We start from the raw sequence: 18,206 nt of genomic DNA on the forward strand, positions 1-18,206 counted from the left end.
CAGGCAGATCTCAGTGAGTGCAAAGCCAGCCTAGTCTGTATCTTAGGTTCCAGCAGTCAGGCCTATGTAGAAAGACCCTGTCTCAAAAATAAAACAAAAAGAACAGTGTGTGTGGTCGGCATCCGGTGACTAAGGCATACGTGTGAAGTCAGAAGGCAACTTTTGGGAGTCTTTTTTTCCCACTCTCTGGGTCGGTCTTGGGGTTGAACTTAAGTTGTCAGGTTTGGGGGCTAAGCCATCTCTAAGGTCCTTTACTTTCTTAAAGTTTTGTTTATTTTATGAGTACACTGTAGCTGTCTTCAGACACACCTAAAGAGAGCATCAGATCTCATTACAGATGGTTGTGAGCCACCATATGGTTGCTGGGATTTGAACTCAGGGCCTTTGGAAGAGCAGTCAGTGCTCTTAACCACTGAGTCATCTCTCCAGACCCACTTTAGTATTTTTAGGAAGCCCATGTACATCTTTAATCTCAGCATTCAGGAGGCAGAGGCAGATAGATCTCTGAATTCGAGGCCTCCCTGGTGTATGTGGTGAATTCCAGGACAACCAGGGCAACACAGAGAAACCTTAACTCTGACAAACCAAAACCGAAAAGGTCTCGAGCCCTTTAAGTACAGCTGGCCGCCAGAGGCGAGTCCTGGAAGGCGGGCTTGGATGGTCACGTGAAGCTGCGCTTGCGCAGAACGGTCACGTGGGGACTAGCCGGGAAAATGGCGGCTTCGGGAGAGAGTGGTGCTTCTGGCGGCGGAGGCAGCACAGAGGAGGCATTTATGACCTTCTACAGTGAGGTGAGCCCGGAGTAAGGATGGTGGCCTCAGGGCGACCGCGCTCCGGCTCCGTCCACCGCGGCCAGGGTCGGCGGGACGCCTCCCGGGACCGTTGGCCCGCACCGCCTGGCCTGGGGACTGCGGACCGGCTGCGGAGTGCGTGCGCGACCGCCACTGTGGCTGCTGAGGTCCCCGGAACGCGGCGGGGCGGCTGGGCCTGTGGACTCAGACCCGGAGAGGGGCAGGCGACCTGCTTGTCGCGCGATGTAGCCTTCTGGCTGTGGAGTCTCCGGCTGGCGGAGACCGAGCTGCGGCGCACCTACTTTTTATTTGTAAACAGGAGGGAGGCTTTTTTCCACTCCTCTGCCATGAATTGTGTGAGTGGCGATTTCTGCGGTTCATCAGTGCTGAGCACTGTTCATCGTGACAAGAATGCGTTATGTGACACCCCCCCCCTCCATCCTTAACAGGACGAACCCTAAGAGGGTGCATAAATACTTGGTGTTAGGTAGGACAGGCGTGAACTTATTCTGAGCCTTGTTGACTTTACATTGCCAGTGCCTAATGCCTGGTGGATGTTTCGCATAAGCATGGGTAAACTGAGTAAAAGTAGGTTGTGGCGTCAGAGGCCCTCACATTGAATTCTTGCAAGGCAAGAACAGCCTAACTGCTGTTGAAATCTTTCAAGACATCAGGTCCTACACTTGTAAGTTAGAATTGTAAGAGTTTTCACGACGATTAAAGGATTTGATGTATAAGAAAGCAGCTTGAAAATTATAAAGTAGAAGCAAGGCAGTCGTTTTTGAGTTAAGTACTTCCTGGTAGCCCAGGTTGGACCCTCCTGCTTTAGCCTCCAAAGTGCTGGGACTAGAGCCATTATCTCTTGTGCTTATAAGAATATTTGTTACTTTACAAAATATTTCTTTTCTTCACAGTGTTGGCATACTTTGCTCACTGTTTGAGAAATTTCAGTCCATCTTGGTGGAAAATGGAGGCAGAGCAGTTCACATCTTGAGGCCCGGAAGCAGAGGAAGAATGCCTGTTCTTCAAAGTTTAACATTGGGAATCAGCACGCACTCTATATCCCTTTTTGTCTTTTTATTATATTTTTTAAAATTTATTTTTGGCTTTTTGAGACAAGAGGCTCCCTGTGTGTAACCCTAGCTGTCTCGGTGTTCTGTCTGTAGACCAGGCTTGCCTTGAACTCACAGAGACCACTGTTCTGCATCTGCCTAAGATGGTTCCCTCCATTACCCAGCTTGTCTTTTTATTCCTACGACAAGTTCTCAATGAAGCTTAGGTGTGCATACTCACTTTACAGTGTAGGCTGCTTGGAACTAGGGGTCATTTTCCTGCTTCAGCCTCCCAAATGTTCATGTATAGGAATTAGCCACCACACCCAGCTGCTTTCTTTTGCCAAGGATCAAACCTGGGGGTTTTATGCACGCTAGGCAAGCACTCCACCAACTGAGCCACCTCTGAGCCCTTCATAATGGTGTTGGATGCTGCTTGTAGGTCGTGGTTCAGTGTAATTGCATTTTTCCTTTCAAAATGAAAGGTAGCTTGTGTTTATTATCTGGGAATCCTCTTGACACCTGATTGTGATTCAAACTGTTAGCGTAAATTTCTCAAAATTGGAAACCTCAGTCTCTGTAAGCCAACATTTTCCTGTGTGTAAAATAGGGATAATGGGGGCTGAAGAGATGGCTCAGCTATTAAGAGCTGCTCTTGCAGAGGTCCAGAGTTTATTTCCCAGCAACCACATGGTGGCTCACAACCATCTGTAATGTGATCTGATGTCATTTTTTGGGCTGTAAGTATTCATGCAGATAGAGCATTCATATGCATAAAACAAAACAAAAATATTTTTTAAAAAATGGGGATGATGCTAATACCTGTGAAGTAGAATTGGTGACATAAATTTTTAAAATTGCATGTAGTGGACATGTGTGTGCACAAGTGGGCACAGAGGTCATTGTCATGTGTCTTTGACAGTTTATGTTATTTTTTGAGACAAGATCTGTCACTGAACCTGGTGCTATCCAGTGAGCTTTAGGGGATATGCCTGTATTTCCCTTCCTTAGCTCTGGGGTTGTAGGTGCATGTGCCCATGCTTAGCTTTTATGTGGATGGTGGTGATCTGAAATATCATTGTGAAATAGTTACACTGCTGCAATCATTCCTCAGTTTAGCAAAGTGTCTTTCACTGGTAGATATGAATAGTTGTACGCTGAGCATATTAGTGTTATGTTAACGTAGACATTCAGCTTACTATTTTTACTAATGGAATTACCAATTCTTTTACTTTTAGGTGAAACAAATAGAGAAGAGAGATTCAGTTCTAACGTCCAAAAATCAGATTGAAAGATTGACTCGTCCTGGTTCCTCTTACTTTAATCTGAACCCATTTGAGGTGAGCAGATTGTTACTCTAGAGTCTCGTGGGAGAGCTTTTCTAATGTGCAGACAGTCCTGTACGAGCTCATTATTGTTGCTGTAGCATCCGTGGTTGGTAGCTTTTCATATCTACACGTATGCAGGCTTGTTTGTTTTGAGACAGTCTCATGTATTCAAGGTTGACTTTGAACTCTAGGTTCTCTCTGCCTCAACCACCCAAATGCTGAGATTGTGGAAATGAACCAGCACACCTGGCTAGCTATTTTTGAAACAGGATGTTACTGTAGATCATTATGGCCTGGGGCTCACTCTATATCCCAGGTTGGCCTTGGGCTCTGACTCTGTAGTTCTTCCTCAGCCTCTTAAGTGCTGGGGGTTATACGTCCAACCTTGCTTGAGAGCAGACTTATGTTATGGTATACGTCCCGAGTTCTATTGGTTGGGAATGAAAAACGGGAAAATGGTGGAATTTTTGTGGTGGGTAAGTTGTCTTTGAGGTTGAATGATTTTATTGTGAGTAGACTTGTTAGACAACTTGTAAAAAAAAGTTAAATGAGATAAACTTCATCCTGTTAAATGTTCTCCCATCTTTAGTAGCCCAATTAGACAAGGATTATTGGCAGGGGGGTATAGCTGGCCTGATAAATTTATGGTCCTTGAACTTAAAAAATGTAATGTCAGGTATGTAATTCTCTGTGCACTTGAGAGGCAGAGGCAGGAATATGAGGCCAACCTGGTCTACATAGCAAGATTTGGGCCTGCCCTGGGCTCCAGCAAGACCTTGCTTAAAAACAACAACAACAAAACAAAGCAAAACTTTGTTAAAACTTTTTTGTTACCGGAAGATTAAAAAAATGCCAGATATTCAGTAAAAACAGAACTAAGACTAGGAGATTTTTAGAGAAGATAATGAATGTCCTTTGTGTTTTTGAACATATCTCTAATGTAGCCCAGAGTGGCTTAGCCTAGTCCTCCCACCTCACCTTCCTGAGTGTCAGGAGTAGAGTGTGCAACACCCACTGCACCTGGCTCTGAACATTTCTTCTCAACACTAATCACTGTTCTTTCTCCTGTGATAAAAAGCCAGAAGTCATTTACATCAAATCGCAGTGATCTGGCTGCATGTCTTCCTTTTTTTCTCCAACATAGGGTGGCAGACAGATTCTGTTGCCCCCCCTCAGTGGCTCTATATTAGGTCTGCTCCTTTAACCCTCCAAATACACTGGTTATTATTTTTAAATTTTAATGTATGTGTGTACTTTGTCTACATGTGTATATGTACACCGTGTACTTGCCTAGAATCTAAAAGAGGTGCCAGACCTGGAGTTCTGGGGAATGTTACCCACTGTGTGGGCACTGACTGTCCAGTGGGTGCACTTAACCACTGAGTCCTCCCCCCCCAATCTTTGATACTGGGAATCAAACTCAAAGGGCTTCAGATATTACTTAAGCATTTTACCATTGTGCATACTAGACTGACCCTTGGTTTTTTGTTTGTTTTGATTTGGGCTTTTTTGTTTGTTTTTCAAGACAGGGTTTCTTTGTGTAACCCTGACTGTCCTGAAACTTGCTTTGTAGAACATGCTGGCCTCAAATTCACAGAGATCCTCCTGTCTCTACCTCCTGAATTCTGGGACTAAAGGGATGGGTCACTATGCCTGCCTAAAGTTTATTTTTATACACACACACACTCACTCACTCTCTCTCTGTTTAAATTATGTGAATTTGTGTAGATTTGTGTTCATTGGTCCAGGTGCATATGGGGACCAGATATGTTGGATTCCCTGGGGGTACAGGTAGTTGTGAGCCATCCAAGATGGGAGTTGGTAACCAAATTTGGGTCCTCTGCAAGAGCAACAGTATTCTCAATCACTGACCATTTCTCCAGCCACTATTTTTTTTTACTTTATTTTAAAAAACAAAGATAAATGTACAAATTTTCAGCATTTTTGCATAAAAGTATACAAATACATTTTTTCCAGCCACTATTTTTATTTAAACTAATGTGTGCATGTCTGTGTGTGGGTCTGCGCATGAGTGGGTGAGAGAGTGCACAGTGGCCCAGACCTGTTTCGTTTTCCTGGAGTTGGATTACAAGTGGCTGGGAGCTGAGCTCTTGTTCAGAGCAGTGCACAATCTTAACCTCTAGGCCATCTCTCAGCCCCTTTTTATTTTTATAGTCAGAATCTCTTTCTAGCTTAGGGCAGCCTATAGTTGACAGTTTTGTCTCAACTTCCTAAATACTGGGATTATAGGTGTGAACCACTGTGCTGAGCCCAGTTCATATCTTTACCCCACTTAGGTTCTGACAGAATCTGCTTGGCAGCCTGACTTGGGGCTTGCCTTCCTCACTCTTTCTTGGCACTCCATGTCGAGCTGCTGTTTTGTGTGGATGCCATTTTCACCTAGCATGGGCTCTAGCACTTTGATTAAATACTACTTCTTGGGTGGACTCTCTTCTTTGTCCCAGATGAGCTCTGTGCTCTGACACTCTGTTCTGGACTATGAGATTGAGTGTATAGTACTTCACTTGGTTTTACTTAATGGAATTAATTCTACTGTCCAAATTGTGACAGAAGGCATGTAAGGAGGTGGATACAGATACATACTTACACAGGCACTTACACAGATTCTCTCCCCTCCTGGGTTTGTTTGTTTGAGACAATGTCTCATGTCTCAAGATGGGCATTGAATTTGTTACATAGTCAAGGATGGTCTTGTCTTGACTTTCTGATCTGATGTGGTAGGATTCTACTCCCCATCCCTAGTTTTCTGTTTTTGTTTGTTTTGAGATTATGCTGCTTGTAACCAAGACTTGCCCCATGCTTACCATCTTTCTGCCTCTGTTTCCCTAGGATTGAGATGACATATGGGCAGCCATGCCCAGCTTTACAGTTTTGATCTTGGTTCTTCCAGGTTCTTCAGATAGATCCTGAAGTGACAGATGAAGAAATAAAAAAGAGATTTCGCCAGGTACGATGCAGTTGCTCTCATTAGAGTTTGAGCTTCCTGTTTGTTACTTCTAGATGGGGTCTTATGCAGCTTAGACTTGCCTAGAACTCTTTACTGATTAAGGGTGATCTTGAACCTTGGATCCTCCTGATTTTACTGCCTTAGTTCTGGAACTGTAAGCCTGGCCACACCTGGTTTATGTGGTGCTGAGTATTGAACCCAGGTCTTCATGTATACCAAGACAAGCTCTCTGTCAATTCAACTACACCCTAGATTGAGTTTTTGAGGACTAGATACTTTTGGGCTAGAATTAACCCCACATTCTTTTTCAAATTAAGGCTAGATAACTGTTGTCATAACCTTACAGTATACTATACTATACTATAGTATACTATACTATACATATGTATAGTAATATAAAATGTTAAATAATGTAAAAGTTTTTTGTGGATATAATGATTTTTATATCCAAATAGGGTATCTATAGAGTTATTTTTATTTGAGGTAGGATCTCATGTTGTCAGACTGTCCTCAAACACTCTGGCTTATATGAATGCTCTACCATAACCTTTAAGTAGCTAGGATGACATGCACATACCATACACCTAACCCACTCAGTAACTTTATGTCTTGCAAATGGCTGTAAATACATACTCAAGAAATACCTTGCTTAGGTTAGTGAGATGGCTCAGCAGGTAAAAGTCTCTGCTGCCAAGCCTGACCACCTGAGTTTAATCCCAGGGACCCACATGGTAGCAGGAGAGAGCTGACTCTAGCAAATTGTCCTCTGATCTCCACATACTTGCCATGGCATGTGTTCACACCCCCCATCCCAATAAATGTAAGACGTTTCTAAAAAGTAAATTACCTGGCTTAATGTAGCAAGTGCTTTTTGAAATTTCTTCAGGAAAGTATCTCTCTGGTCTCTGATTCTTACCAGTGTTTTTTTTACCTTCTATGTTTTCTATGTCATCATGCTTTTCACGTGTGAGTGGGACCTGGCCAGTGCTGCCTCACTCCGATTCTGAACAACAGTTTTACTGGTTGTAATACCCAGTGCTCCCTCTAGCGAGGCGGATTTCCACATTGCTGACTCATAGTTACCTCTGAGCTCCCACATGCTATATTAAGCTAAGATGTTTTTTGTTTTTGCCTGCTCAGTCATTTCCCATTATATAACTTTATAGCTTTATTCTTCCTGCGCTCTAATCTGTGCTTAAACTTAGCATCCCATCCTTTCCTCTTCCCAAAGTCTTGTTTTCCAATACAGTCTGTTAGCAGTTGTTCCCAATATAATGAACATTTTTTAGTCATTAAACTTTTCCAGAGTCAACAAACATGAGTTACAACTTCCTAGTGATTCATTAATGGCTTCATAGTTAAGAGAACATATAACTTTAGTTTTAATCTATTCTCTTACTTAAAAGCTCTGCACTTGAACAAGTGCTTTGGGCTTTTCTGTGTCTATTTTACTTCATCTGGTAAATGTGTCCAAATAGTTAAACGAGGTATCACATACAGGAGGCTTTAATGGCTGTTTTGATACTTTAATGTTAATCACTGTCCATCCTCCTCTGTGCTGAGGTTTTGAGAATAGGTCTCCATATTCAGTTTATGCTAATTACTTGCACAGGTCATTTTGCCCACACAGCAAACTATTTAGATGTAGGTACTTTGTGTCTTTCCAGGGGTAGAACAGGAAGTGAGATGGAGATGGGCTGAGTTGCTCAGGGTTACAAAGCTAGCATGTGACTGAGGTTAGAATCACAAATCGGGACTGTGGGTCTGGGACTTCCAGGATTAAGAGTAGGTTTCTATTTCCCAAAATTGTTTTTTTGCTCCATGTAGTTTCTCTCCCACCAGTGGTATCGAGTCAGGAATCAGTCTTGTAAATGTCTGAAAGGATACATCTGTGGAGGTCTTCTTATAAAAAGTTCATGTTTTACTTATTCACTAATGGTGTGATCACATCCATGAACCGCTGATGAACCTGATTTCTCTCTTCTGTGCAGCTGTCCATCTTGGTGCATCCTGACAAAAACCAGGACGATGCTGACAGAGCACAGAAGGCTTTTGAAGGTATTTGTACATTTACCTACATTTGAGTAATATATGTTGTCGATGCTAAGGAATAACTGGTTATGGAAAAGCTGTGACTTTCATTAAAGCAGCCATGTAAGCAGATTGCTTCCTTGGGGGCTGGGTATGTAGCTCAGTGCTTGCCTAGCATGCTTGAGGCCCTGGGTCCAATACCCAGCAATGCAAAGAAAGTGCACCTTAACCTTGCTATGTTAAAACTTCTTTGTCTGCCAGTATACTTTTATTACATAGCTTCTTTTTTCTTTGCTAAACATAAGTGGGAAATACTATATCAATGTTAAATCTAGTTGTGGTTGATTTAGCTTTGAGGGTATATTTAATGATTTTTTTTCTAAGACTTTCAAGGTCATTGCTATGGCTGTATGCCTTTTTTTCTTTTTTTAAAAGTGGGTTTAACAAAGGTAAATAATTTAACAAAGTAGGTTAAATTTTTAGACAGTGCAAGTCCATTTACACTGCTGAGTATAGCTCAGACTTTTGAGAGGGTATTTGCAGAAACAGTTAACTTCAATGTTTTGCATTAGCTGTGGACAAAGCTTACAAGTTGCTACTGGATCAGGAACAAAAGAAGAGGGCCCTGGATGTAATTCAGGCAGGAAAAGAATACGTGGAACACACTGTAAGTATCTCTAGTGCTGCTGTGTTTACAGGAAGTGACAGAAAGCCTGGGGCACCATGTAGAAGGGTTTGTGCAACCTAGCAGTGCAGACCACTGGTCATTCTCTACCATTTAGCTGTGGTGCTCGGGAATGGTGCCAAAAGCTAGCATTCTTTCCTGAGAGGAGAGCTCAGGGTGAGGTGGCTAGGACATTGCCACTCCCACCTGCCCTACCAGTCCTGTGTGGTGCTGATAGCACTTTTGTTCTCCAGCAGAGGTGTCATCCTCCCTCAGTGCAGAAGTGGAGGTGCTCTGAGCCTGTTGACTCCCTGCTTGTACTTTTGTTGAAGGATTTAGAAAGGAGAAAGGCCGTCAGGGAGCTCTGAGTGAATGTCCAGATTAGTGACAGCAGTCTGAAGACTCGGTTGAACAAACTAAGTTACAACCTTTTTTGTTTGTTTAAAATGGGGTCTTGCTGGGGTTGCAGGGCAGTATTGCCTGCTCTGCCCTTGACTTTTTAATTCTCCCGCTTTACCTTCTGAGCCATGGAATTATGGGTTGTATGCCATTGCATCCAGGTAGAAAGACTTTTTTGGGGAGCAGGGGTGGATTATTTTGAAAGAGGGTCATAATTAGTTCAAGCTGGCCTTGAATTGCTGTGTACCTGAAACAGATTTAAGTCTGTCAGATTTGTTTTATGTGTATGAATGTTTTGTCTGCATGTATGTATGTGACCATAGGCATACGTGGTACAAAGGGAAGTCAGAAGAGGGTGACATGAACCTCTGGTAGTTTATGGGATGGTTCTGAGTCACTGCATGGGTGCTGGGAACTGAACCTGGATCCTTGCAGGAGCAGCTGCTGAGCCATTTAAGAGCAGTTGGCCTGGCATTCCTGGTCTTTCTCTATGTGCAGTTGCTAGGATTGTAGGCATGCACCACTGTGCTCAGTTAGAAAGCCTCTCTTTTAACCCTTGGAGCAAGAATCTCAAGACCTTGTCAAGAGTGATTTCAATGGAGAGTGAACCAGGAGTCCACCTTTGTTTTGAAAAGATTTGGAATCTGAATCAGAACTTTGTAGGCAATAACAAAAAAGACCGATTCATTATAGATAAGGATGAGGAAGAAAAGTTTGAAAAGCAAGGGGCTGTAACTGGGTCCTGCTGGTCTCATGGCACACTGCACTTGTAGGGTCTGTCCTGTTAGAGATTAGAAGAGCACAGGACAATTTCTTCATTCCTCTGTATTTTGCTTATAAAGAATCATCTTTAGAGTTCCTGGCCATCAGGCGGCAGTAAAATGTTTCTGAACATGGCCGACTCTCATAGGTCACTGATGGGAGTAGTGTCAGTCTCTTGTGAATTTTCTTTTTTTAAAGCTCAGTAGTGGCCAGAGTATTGAGCATGTCCATCAGTGCCACGTGAAAATGATGGTTTCCGCGAATTCCACAGTGGGAACTATCAAGAATACACTTTTAGAAATACGATTTATACCTAAAATGCCATACATTGTATAGATTCTTCTAAAGCTTGGCAAGTGTGTGTTCTTTGTTATAACTATGTGACCACAAGTTAAGAAAGCTGTTGGCTGTGGCTCAGCCTTTATGAGTTGGGGACATCTCTGCTGGTTGCCCTTTCCCTGGTGTTTGCTGTGGGTGCAGGCTAGAATGGATTTTAGATGGAGGTAGAGAAAGGACCCAAGGCTCCAAATCTTAGTTGATTTTGACATATCAAAAACCATTGCTGTTGTTATTACTGTTATTATTACTAATGGTGCAGAGGAGGCTCTTGCCTTCATCTCCTACGCCTATGGAAGTGTGTTATCCTTATGGGAAGGTCCACATATAAACAGCTCAGTGGCTATTCTTAAAGGATGCATGCTCATCTTTGATGAAAAAAAAATTCTTCTTAGGTTAAAGAGCGAAAAAAACAACTAAAGAAGGAAGGAAAGCCTACAAATGTAGAGGAAGATGATCCGGAACTGGTGAGTTACTGTGGGAAACCACTTTATCCTGTGTGACAGGTGGATTAAAGAGAAAAGGCCTCCCTTAAACTTGTAGGTCGATATTTGTTTACCTTTTTTATCCACCCTGTGTGTAGACATGTTTGTCTTACATCCGGGCATATGTTACATATATGGTGTGTGCACATGTGCAGAAGACAGGATGTATCTCTAGTACTTTTTACCTAGTCTCTTCAGACAGGGTCTTTCACTCAACTGCCTAGGGCTCAGTTGGTGGCCAGCAAGCCCCACTGATTGTGCTCTTCCCTACAGTGCTTCCCTACAGTGCTGGCTTGCAGGCATGTGTAGAGCTGAAGTCGCACTTGGGGCCTCATGCTTGACAGCAGGCACTCTTATCCGCTAACATCTCCCTCAGCCTTTAGGGTAAACCCTGCTATCACTGTTTCTTAAATGATTTTATAATCACATATGCAAAGTAATATATATATATATATATTTTTTTTTTATGTTATGGTTTTACATTTCTTTTGAGATACATAGGAACCTCAGGTACTTGTGAAGGAGGCTGGGGCTGGGGAGGTTTCTGTTTTTACAGAGGACGTGGGTTCGGTTCCTAGTGTACACATAGGTTCATAACATTGTATAAATAACTGCAGCTCCAGGAGATCTCATGCCTTCTTCTGGCACTTTTACACACACACACACACACACACACACACACACACACACACACACACATTAATTAAATAAAAAACTTGGGAAAACCAGATATGGGAGGTTCTTGCCTTTAATCCCAGCACTTGGGCGGTAGAGGCCGATAGATCTCTCTGGGTTTTGAGGCCAGCCTGGTCTACATAATGAATTCTAGCACAGCTAGAGCTACATCAAAAACAGTGAGGGCAGAAACTGATCAGCAGAGGCCATGGAGGGATGCTCAACCAGCTTTTTTATACAACCCAAGACCACCAGCCCAAGGATGGCACCACCCACAGTGGGCTTGGAACAGCTTCATCAAACACTACTTAAGAAAATGCTATGCAGTTAGGTCTCATGGAGGTAATTTTTTCAACCGATGTTCCCTCCTTTTAGATAATTCTGGCTTGTGTCAAGATGGCATAAACCTAGCCAGCACACACTGATAGACACACATATACATGCATTCACATACACCAGCATATACTTGTACAAAGGAACTTAGAAGTTGGGTTCTAAGGAGATGGCTTTTATTTATTTCTTATTTTTAAAATAAATGTGCATAGGTGTTTTGCCTGCATGTATATATGTGTACCACATATATGCCTGGTGCCTTCAAAGGCCAAAGGGGGGCATTCAGTCTCCAGGGAACGGAGTTACAGATGGTTGTTAGCCACCATGTGGGTGTTGGGAACTGAACCTATGTCCTGGAAGAGCAGCCAGTGCTCTTCACCACTGAACCATCTCTTTACTTCACTATTTAGTGCTTTTAAAGATACTAAAATATTTTCTGCTGGGGAATTGGGTCAAATGCTTGCCATGTAGGTCTGAGGATTAGAGTTTATATCCCTAAATCCCAACAAAACCGGCGGTCATGGTGACTGCCTGCAATCCAGAGCATTGGAGGAATGCTAGACTAGCTGGAGGTGATAGGCTCCAGGTTCAGTGAGAGACTTCTTATTCAGTATAGTTGAGAGCAATTGCGGAAGATACTTACTGTCATCTTCAGTTCTCCACATTTACCCTCATGTGCCCCTGCATACATACATGTACATTCACACGCAAACATGCATTTATACATATCCATATGTGTGCATCATACATACATAAAGATAATGAAATATTTATTAAATATTGCCCAGTTGGTGTCCTTCCTGAGCATCTCGAAGCAGCCAACAGTATGTGAAGCGAAAGAATGCTGGGGACTCCTTCATTTCTCTTTTCCTCCATGTTCTGTTCTTTGCCTGGTGCCTCTGATCTTAGTACATGACCCTGTTATATAGACACCTTTTCCTGTGCTTTCATGTGTAACTCAAAATACTTTCAATTTGGGAGCAAAACATGGTAAATAAGAACACAATCTCTGTTCTGAAAAACTTGTAGTTGGCGGTGCTACAGAGGTGGCTCCCTGGGAAGGAGCATGTATTACGTAGGCAGAAGACTTAAGTGTGGTTCCCAGTGTCCACATGGCAGCTCACACAGTCTGTATGTGTAGCTCCAAGGGATCTGACACTCTCCTCTGGACTTGATATGTACACTCACATGTGCACAAACCTATCTATGCAGCCATGCATATATATACATAATTAAAATCTTTTAAATGAAAATGAAATAAGGGGCTGGAGAGATAGTTCAGCAGTAAAGTGCACTTACTGCTCTTGCAGAGGACCTGGGTGGTTCCCAGCACCCACATGATGATTCACAACTCTCTGTAACTATAATTCCATGGGATTCCATGCCTTCTTACCTTTGTGGGCAGTACATACATAATGCACCCATATACTCATGTGTATAAAATGAATACATTTAAAAAAGCCTTCATTCCGAGGCTAGAGTCACGCTCAGGTACTGCTTGTTGCCTTAGTGTGCTAGAGTCCTCGAAGAGTAACTGCTGACCATATTCACTGGCTGTGGACTTCCTGACACAGTCAGTCACCAGGTTAGTGACATAAGTCAGAAAAAGAAAAGCCTTCATGAATGTAGTGCACATCTATGATCTAGCAGTTGGGAGGCTGAGGCAGGGGATTGTCCTAAGTTTGACCCCAGCTTGGGCTACATAGTTAGACTCTATCTCCAAAAAAAAAAAAAAAAAAAAAACAACCCACAACAGACAAATAAGACCTAAGCAAAACCTCATCAAAGTTACTGAAAGCAAAGAAGTAAAATGGTGACAAGGACCTCGATTTGTAGTGACTGTGGTGGGGTCTGGCCGCTTATCTTTACTTGCTTTTCTTTAATTTGTACAAGTTCTAGTAGCAACATCTGTGATAATAACTGTAACATACTTTCTTAAAAGGCTCTGGCTGGACTGGGAGTTAAACATGGTGGGAGAGGTTTCACTTGAGGGGCCTTGGGTTTTATCCTCCATACTGTAAAACCCAGTAGGGCTTTTGGTCTTTGTATTTTCTATTGAATGTTGTGTTATATGCTCCTATCAATGTATTGTTTAAAGTGTATTGTGTAAGGTGAACTGGCTACAGAGACAAATGGCTTGAACAAGGTAGAACATGTCTGTCCTGTTCAGTAGGCCTAGGAGGGTAGCTGCTGACATGGAAGCTTGCACCATGTGTCCTTCAAGGTCTTGGCTCTTCTATGGCTTTGCCAACAATGATGTGGCTGCCATCTTCCTAGTCCAGGGTGTCTCATCACCTTCGTGTGACAAATAGGAGGGGTAAGAACTATGCCACTTCTAAGAGCATCCTGGATGTTGTGTGTTGTATATGATAAGTACATTGACTTAATTCTGAGTCTCAGGGCCATACCTAGCTATGTGATTAGTGGCTTTGTCCATTAAGACACTATTGTAGTTTTGGGTAATGTGTATGTCCCCATCTATTCACTGTGTAGGATTCAGCTTCATTCTAGCCACTAAATCAAAATTATAAAGTATTTATAAAAAGGAAGAGTAGAAGTTGGAGTTTTGGAGAACAGCACCCTTTAAAATCCCAAGTGGCAGTATAAGTGTGTGTGTGTCTTAACAGCATCTGCAGGCTAGGAGGGGAAAGGTCTCTGAGGAGATGGTATTGTTAATGGCTTTTCCCTGCAGACAGTTCATTGCCCAGTTGTAATCTTTAGGGCTCTAAATGTCATTGCTTGATGTCAATGTTGATGTGAAATGTTTACTTTTTTTTTTGTCCTTAATTTTCTTATAGTTCAAACAGGCAGTCTACAAACAGACCATGAAGCTGTTTGCTGAGCTGGAGATTAAAAGGAAAGAGAGAGAAGCCAAAGAAATGCATGAGCGGTGTGTATCTCTGTGTTTCTTAGCCCCATTTCAGTGCACAGATCCGCTCATGAGGTCTTTGCGGATTTCATGATGAATCCGGTAGCAGGGCATGTACGAGAATAAGCTGGAGAGGCAGCGACACTGCTCAGTGGTACAGTGCCTGCCTAGCATACGTGAGACCAGGCTGTCTGAGCCTGTCAGACAGTGTAGACGTTTGGGAAATACAGACTACACCTGTCTGTAGGGAGTTTATTTCTATTGAGGAGTGCAGTGTGTTTTCTTCCTCTCTGGAATGGAGTAGAGTTTTTGAGGCTCTTGAGGTCAGAATCTTTTCTGGACCCTGTAGCTGTAATGTGGTGAGTAGGTAGGACTGTACTGGAATAACTTTAGCGTGTAACTCTGCTCAAGTATGATTTCCTTTGATTGTCAAAAGTGTGGAGGTTGCCAGTGATCCTCACACTTGGGAGGTGAAGGCAGGGGAAAAAAGTAGCTCAAGACTATTTTTGGCTAAATAGCAAGTTTGAGGCCAGCTTGAATTACTTGAGACACTGTTTCAGAAAAAAAAAAAACAAAAACAAAAGGAAGCCAGGCTTGGTGGTACTTGCCTTCAGTCCTGAGAGGGGCAGGTGGATCTCTTATGAGTGTGAGACCAGCCTGGTCAGGGCAGCCTTGACTTAACACAGAGAAGCTAACAAACAAACAAAGGAAATACTGGGGTCATTTGGCCTCTGCATTTTCTGTTGTTGACTAGAATAACTAGACTTTGCTAGTTGAGTTTGTATGAAATGTCATTTTAGGGTTGGGTTTTGTCATCTGCATGTTTTAGGATGAGGCCTCCCCTAGCTGAGACTCTGTGCTCCTGTGCACCTGTGCCTTAGCTCCTGTGAGCACCAAAGACAGCTCTGCTTTCCCTCCTAGGAAGCGACAGAGAGAAGAGGAGATTGAAGCCCAGGAAAAAGCCAAGCGAGAAAGAGAGTGGCAGAAAAACTTTGAGGTGAGTGTTTGAGACAAGGATCTGAGGTGGGTCATTCTTGGGGCTCCAGAACTCCCTGGGGTGGACCAAAGTGGGGTGTACAGATGAGGGCAGGCACTGGAGAAGCAGTCAGAGCCAGCCACCAAGAAGTCACAACACAAGTGACTTCCGGGTACCATGAAGGACCCTACTTAGTCTTGAGGACAATTTGTGAAAACAGGTGGGAGGTGAGGGTTGAGCTAAGTTCTCCTGTAGTCCAGTCTGGCTTGAACATGGAATACCTGATCCTTCTCCTTCAACTTCCCAAATATTGGGATTAAGGGCTACATAGTTAGACAACGTAAAAACCACTGGAGTCAGGTTTTTCAGAGAGATTTCTGACATTTTGTTTTTTGGCTTTAAGACAGTCTTACTTTATAGCCCAAGTTATCTTGGAAGTCACTATGTAGTTTAGGCTGTCCTTGAACCCTTGATCTTCTCTCAGCCACTCCTGAGGCACCATTACCAGCTCACCTTGTAGCTTTTGAACTGGAGTAATTGCTCAAGTGTTTGACCAAGTTGTGGATTGCATTTGGTCTTTTATAAGAATTAGAAGTTAGGGTAGAGCCTGGTTAACTGTAATTTTTGGCTCTGTTTCTGTCCAGCTTTCTGGAAAGGGAAAGAAGTGAGTAACCCATCTGATAATGAAGTAGAGATATTTTTTTAAATTATTTATTCATTTATTATATATAAGTACACTACTGCTGTCTTCAGACACACCAGAAGAGGGCATCAGATCTCATTTCAGATGGTTGTGAGCTACCATGTGGTTGCTGGGATTTGAACTCAGGACCTCTGGAATAGCAGTCAGTGCCCTTAACTGCTGAGCTATCTCTTCAGCCCAGTAGAGATCTTTGTAGCCATAGAGTAGTTGGTTTTAGGACATTGAAGTTGTCAGATGTGCAGCAGGAACAAGGTAAAGAAAGAATGGCTGTGCTCCCAGTTAGCTCCCGTGGTTAAAAACTAGTCAGCTCACATTGCTATACAGTCTGTCCAATGCACACTGTAGTCAGCTTTTTCTAAAGGTTAGAAGAAATAAGCCAGGGGCCAGACATGATGGGAGTTCAAGGCCAGCCTGGTCTACATAGTAAGCTCCAGCCCAGTTAAGGCTACCTAGTGAAATGTTGTCTTCAAAACACCAAACAAGAAGCAGTAAGCCAGCTGAGAGTGTAGCTCAGCAGGGAAGCAATGCATGGAACACTCACCCAGAATCCACAGCGAATTTATCTCGGGGTGTCTTCATTTATCTCATCCTCTTCCAAGCTGCTTTGAGAGAGTGCTGGGAAACTTTTCTGTGTCCTTGAGGAGGGAGAACTTCTGCTCTGCTCTTGGACTGCTCCAGAGGGCTAGTCACGGTTGGGTTATGGGAGGACGTTGGTGGCAGGACAGGCTCAGCCCGTTTGCTTATTAATGACCTTACTTTGACCTTTAATGACTGTTAATGACCTTTCTTTCAGGAAAGTCGAGATGGTCGAGTGGACAGTTGGCGAAATTTCCAGGCAAATACAAAGGGGAAGAAGGAGAAGAAGAATCGGACCTTCCTGCGGCCACCGAAAGTCAAGATGGAGCAGCGGGAGTGAGCAGCGGATGTGGTGGGGCCTCCCTGGCCAGAGCCTCCCCGCCTCCTCCTGCCTCAAGGACTCATTATCTCTCCACCTCCACCCCAACATAGAGTAGCGATTGCTTTTTAGTCTATTTTGTTTTCAATACAACTTAATATCAATCAGAGTAATTCTTTGTACATTGAGAGGAGGGACTTGGTCTAACCTTCTCCCATCCTTACCCACGGAACCACCAGGACTGGAAGGAGCTACTGACTCACGCCGCCTTCTTTTCCCACAGCTTGTAACTTAATGTTTTATATTTGAATTGCGGTGGCTCGAAGGTCATGTATAGTTTGTGGAAATCTTCCAATTAAATGTCTTACTTACAGTGATGTTGCCCCAACTCCAGATCAGCCTGGGCCACCTTGGGAAGCCATCTTTGAGGCCCTTGCTCCAATAGGAGAGGCATTGTGGTCTCACACAGCAGTTACTTGTTGCCCTGACACCCTGTGGTGTTTGGCACAAGGATCCAGCCACTTAAACCTGTTCACTTTCCAAAGAGTTCGCCATCTTCCAGCCAGTCCCATTGTGTCCTCGCTTGTCTGCATTCATTAGTGGTAATATTCTTTTACGTATAATAAATTTTTATACCCACGCCTTTGATGTTGTCTTCCTTGGGTGTGACTCCAGGGCAAGCAAGTCCATTATCTTGTGTAGCCTAGCCCTGAAAGTGTCTTGCAGCTGGATGCACTAATTTGTTAAACCTTAGCTTGTTTACCTGCAAAATGGGACTACAGGACTGGGGACATATGCTGTGGTAGAGTGCTTGATTAGCATATGTGAGGTTCTAGGCTCAATATTTAAAACAGCAAAGATAAGTACAGGAACATCAAGTATGGCAGAGGCTGACTGTACGAGGCCCTGGGCTCCATTTTGATTGATTGATTTCACTGT

At 43.2% G+C, this 18,206-nt stretch overlaps 1 protein-coding gene across 1 annotated transcript; it reads left to right on the forward strand.

The window, feature by feature from the left end:
- Positions 1–694: 694 nt before the first annotated feature.
- Positions 695–17,910, forward strand: DNAJC8 (DnaJ heat shock protein family (Hsp40) member C8). Its single transcript, XM_080920839.1, has 9 exons — positions 695–791; positions 3,082–3,183; positions 6,083–6,139; positions 8,131–8,197; positions 8,743–8,837; positions 10,727–10,798; positions 14,623–14,714; positions 15,615–15,690; positions 17,166–17,910. Exons 1-9 carry the CDS (start codon positions 714–716, stop codon positions 17,286–17,288), a joined length of 762 nt encoding a protein of 253 aa, XP_080776965.1. The 5' UTR covers positions 695–713; the 3' UTR covers positions 17,289–17,910.
- Positions 17,911–18,206: the final 296 nt, after the last annotated feature.

Source organism: Micromys minutus (assembly GCF_963924665.1).
Source record: "Micromys minutus genome assembly, chromosome: 9".
In the NCBI taxonomy this organism is placed as follows: domain Eukaryota; kingdom Metazoa; phylum Chordata; class Mammalia; order Rodentia; family Muridae; genus Micromys; species Micromys minutus.

Coding starts and splice junctions, on each gene's coding strand:
- DNAJC8 (XM_080920839.1), top strand. CDS start 714: ATGGCGGCTTCGGGAGAGAGTGGTGCTTCTGGCGGCGGAGGCAGCACA. Junction 792..3,081: donor TTATGACCTTCTACAGTGAG/GTGAGCCCGGAG, acceptor TTTTACTTTTAG/GTGAAACAAATAGAGAAGAG. Junction 8,198..8,742: donor AGCACAGAAGGCTTTTGAAG/GTATTTGTACAT, acceptor GTTTTGCATTAG/CTGTGGACAAAGCTTACAAG.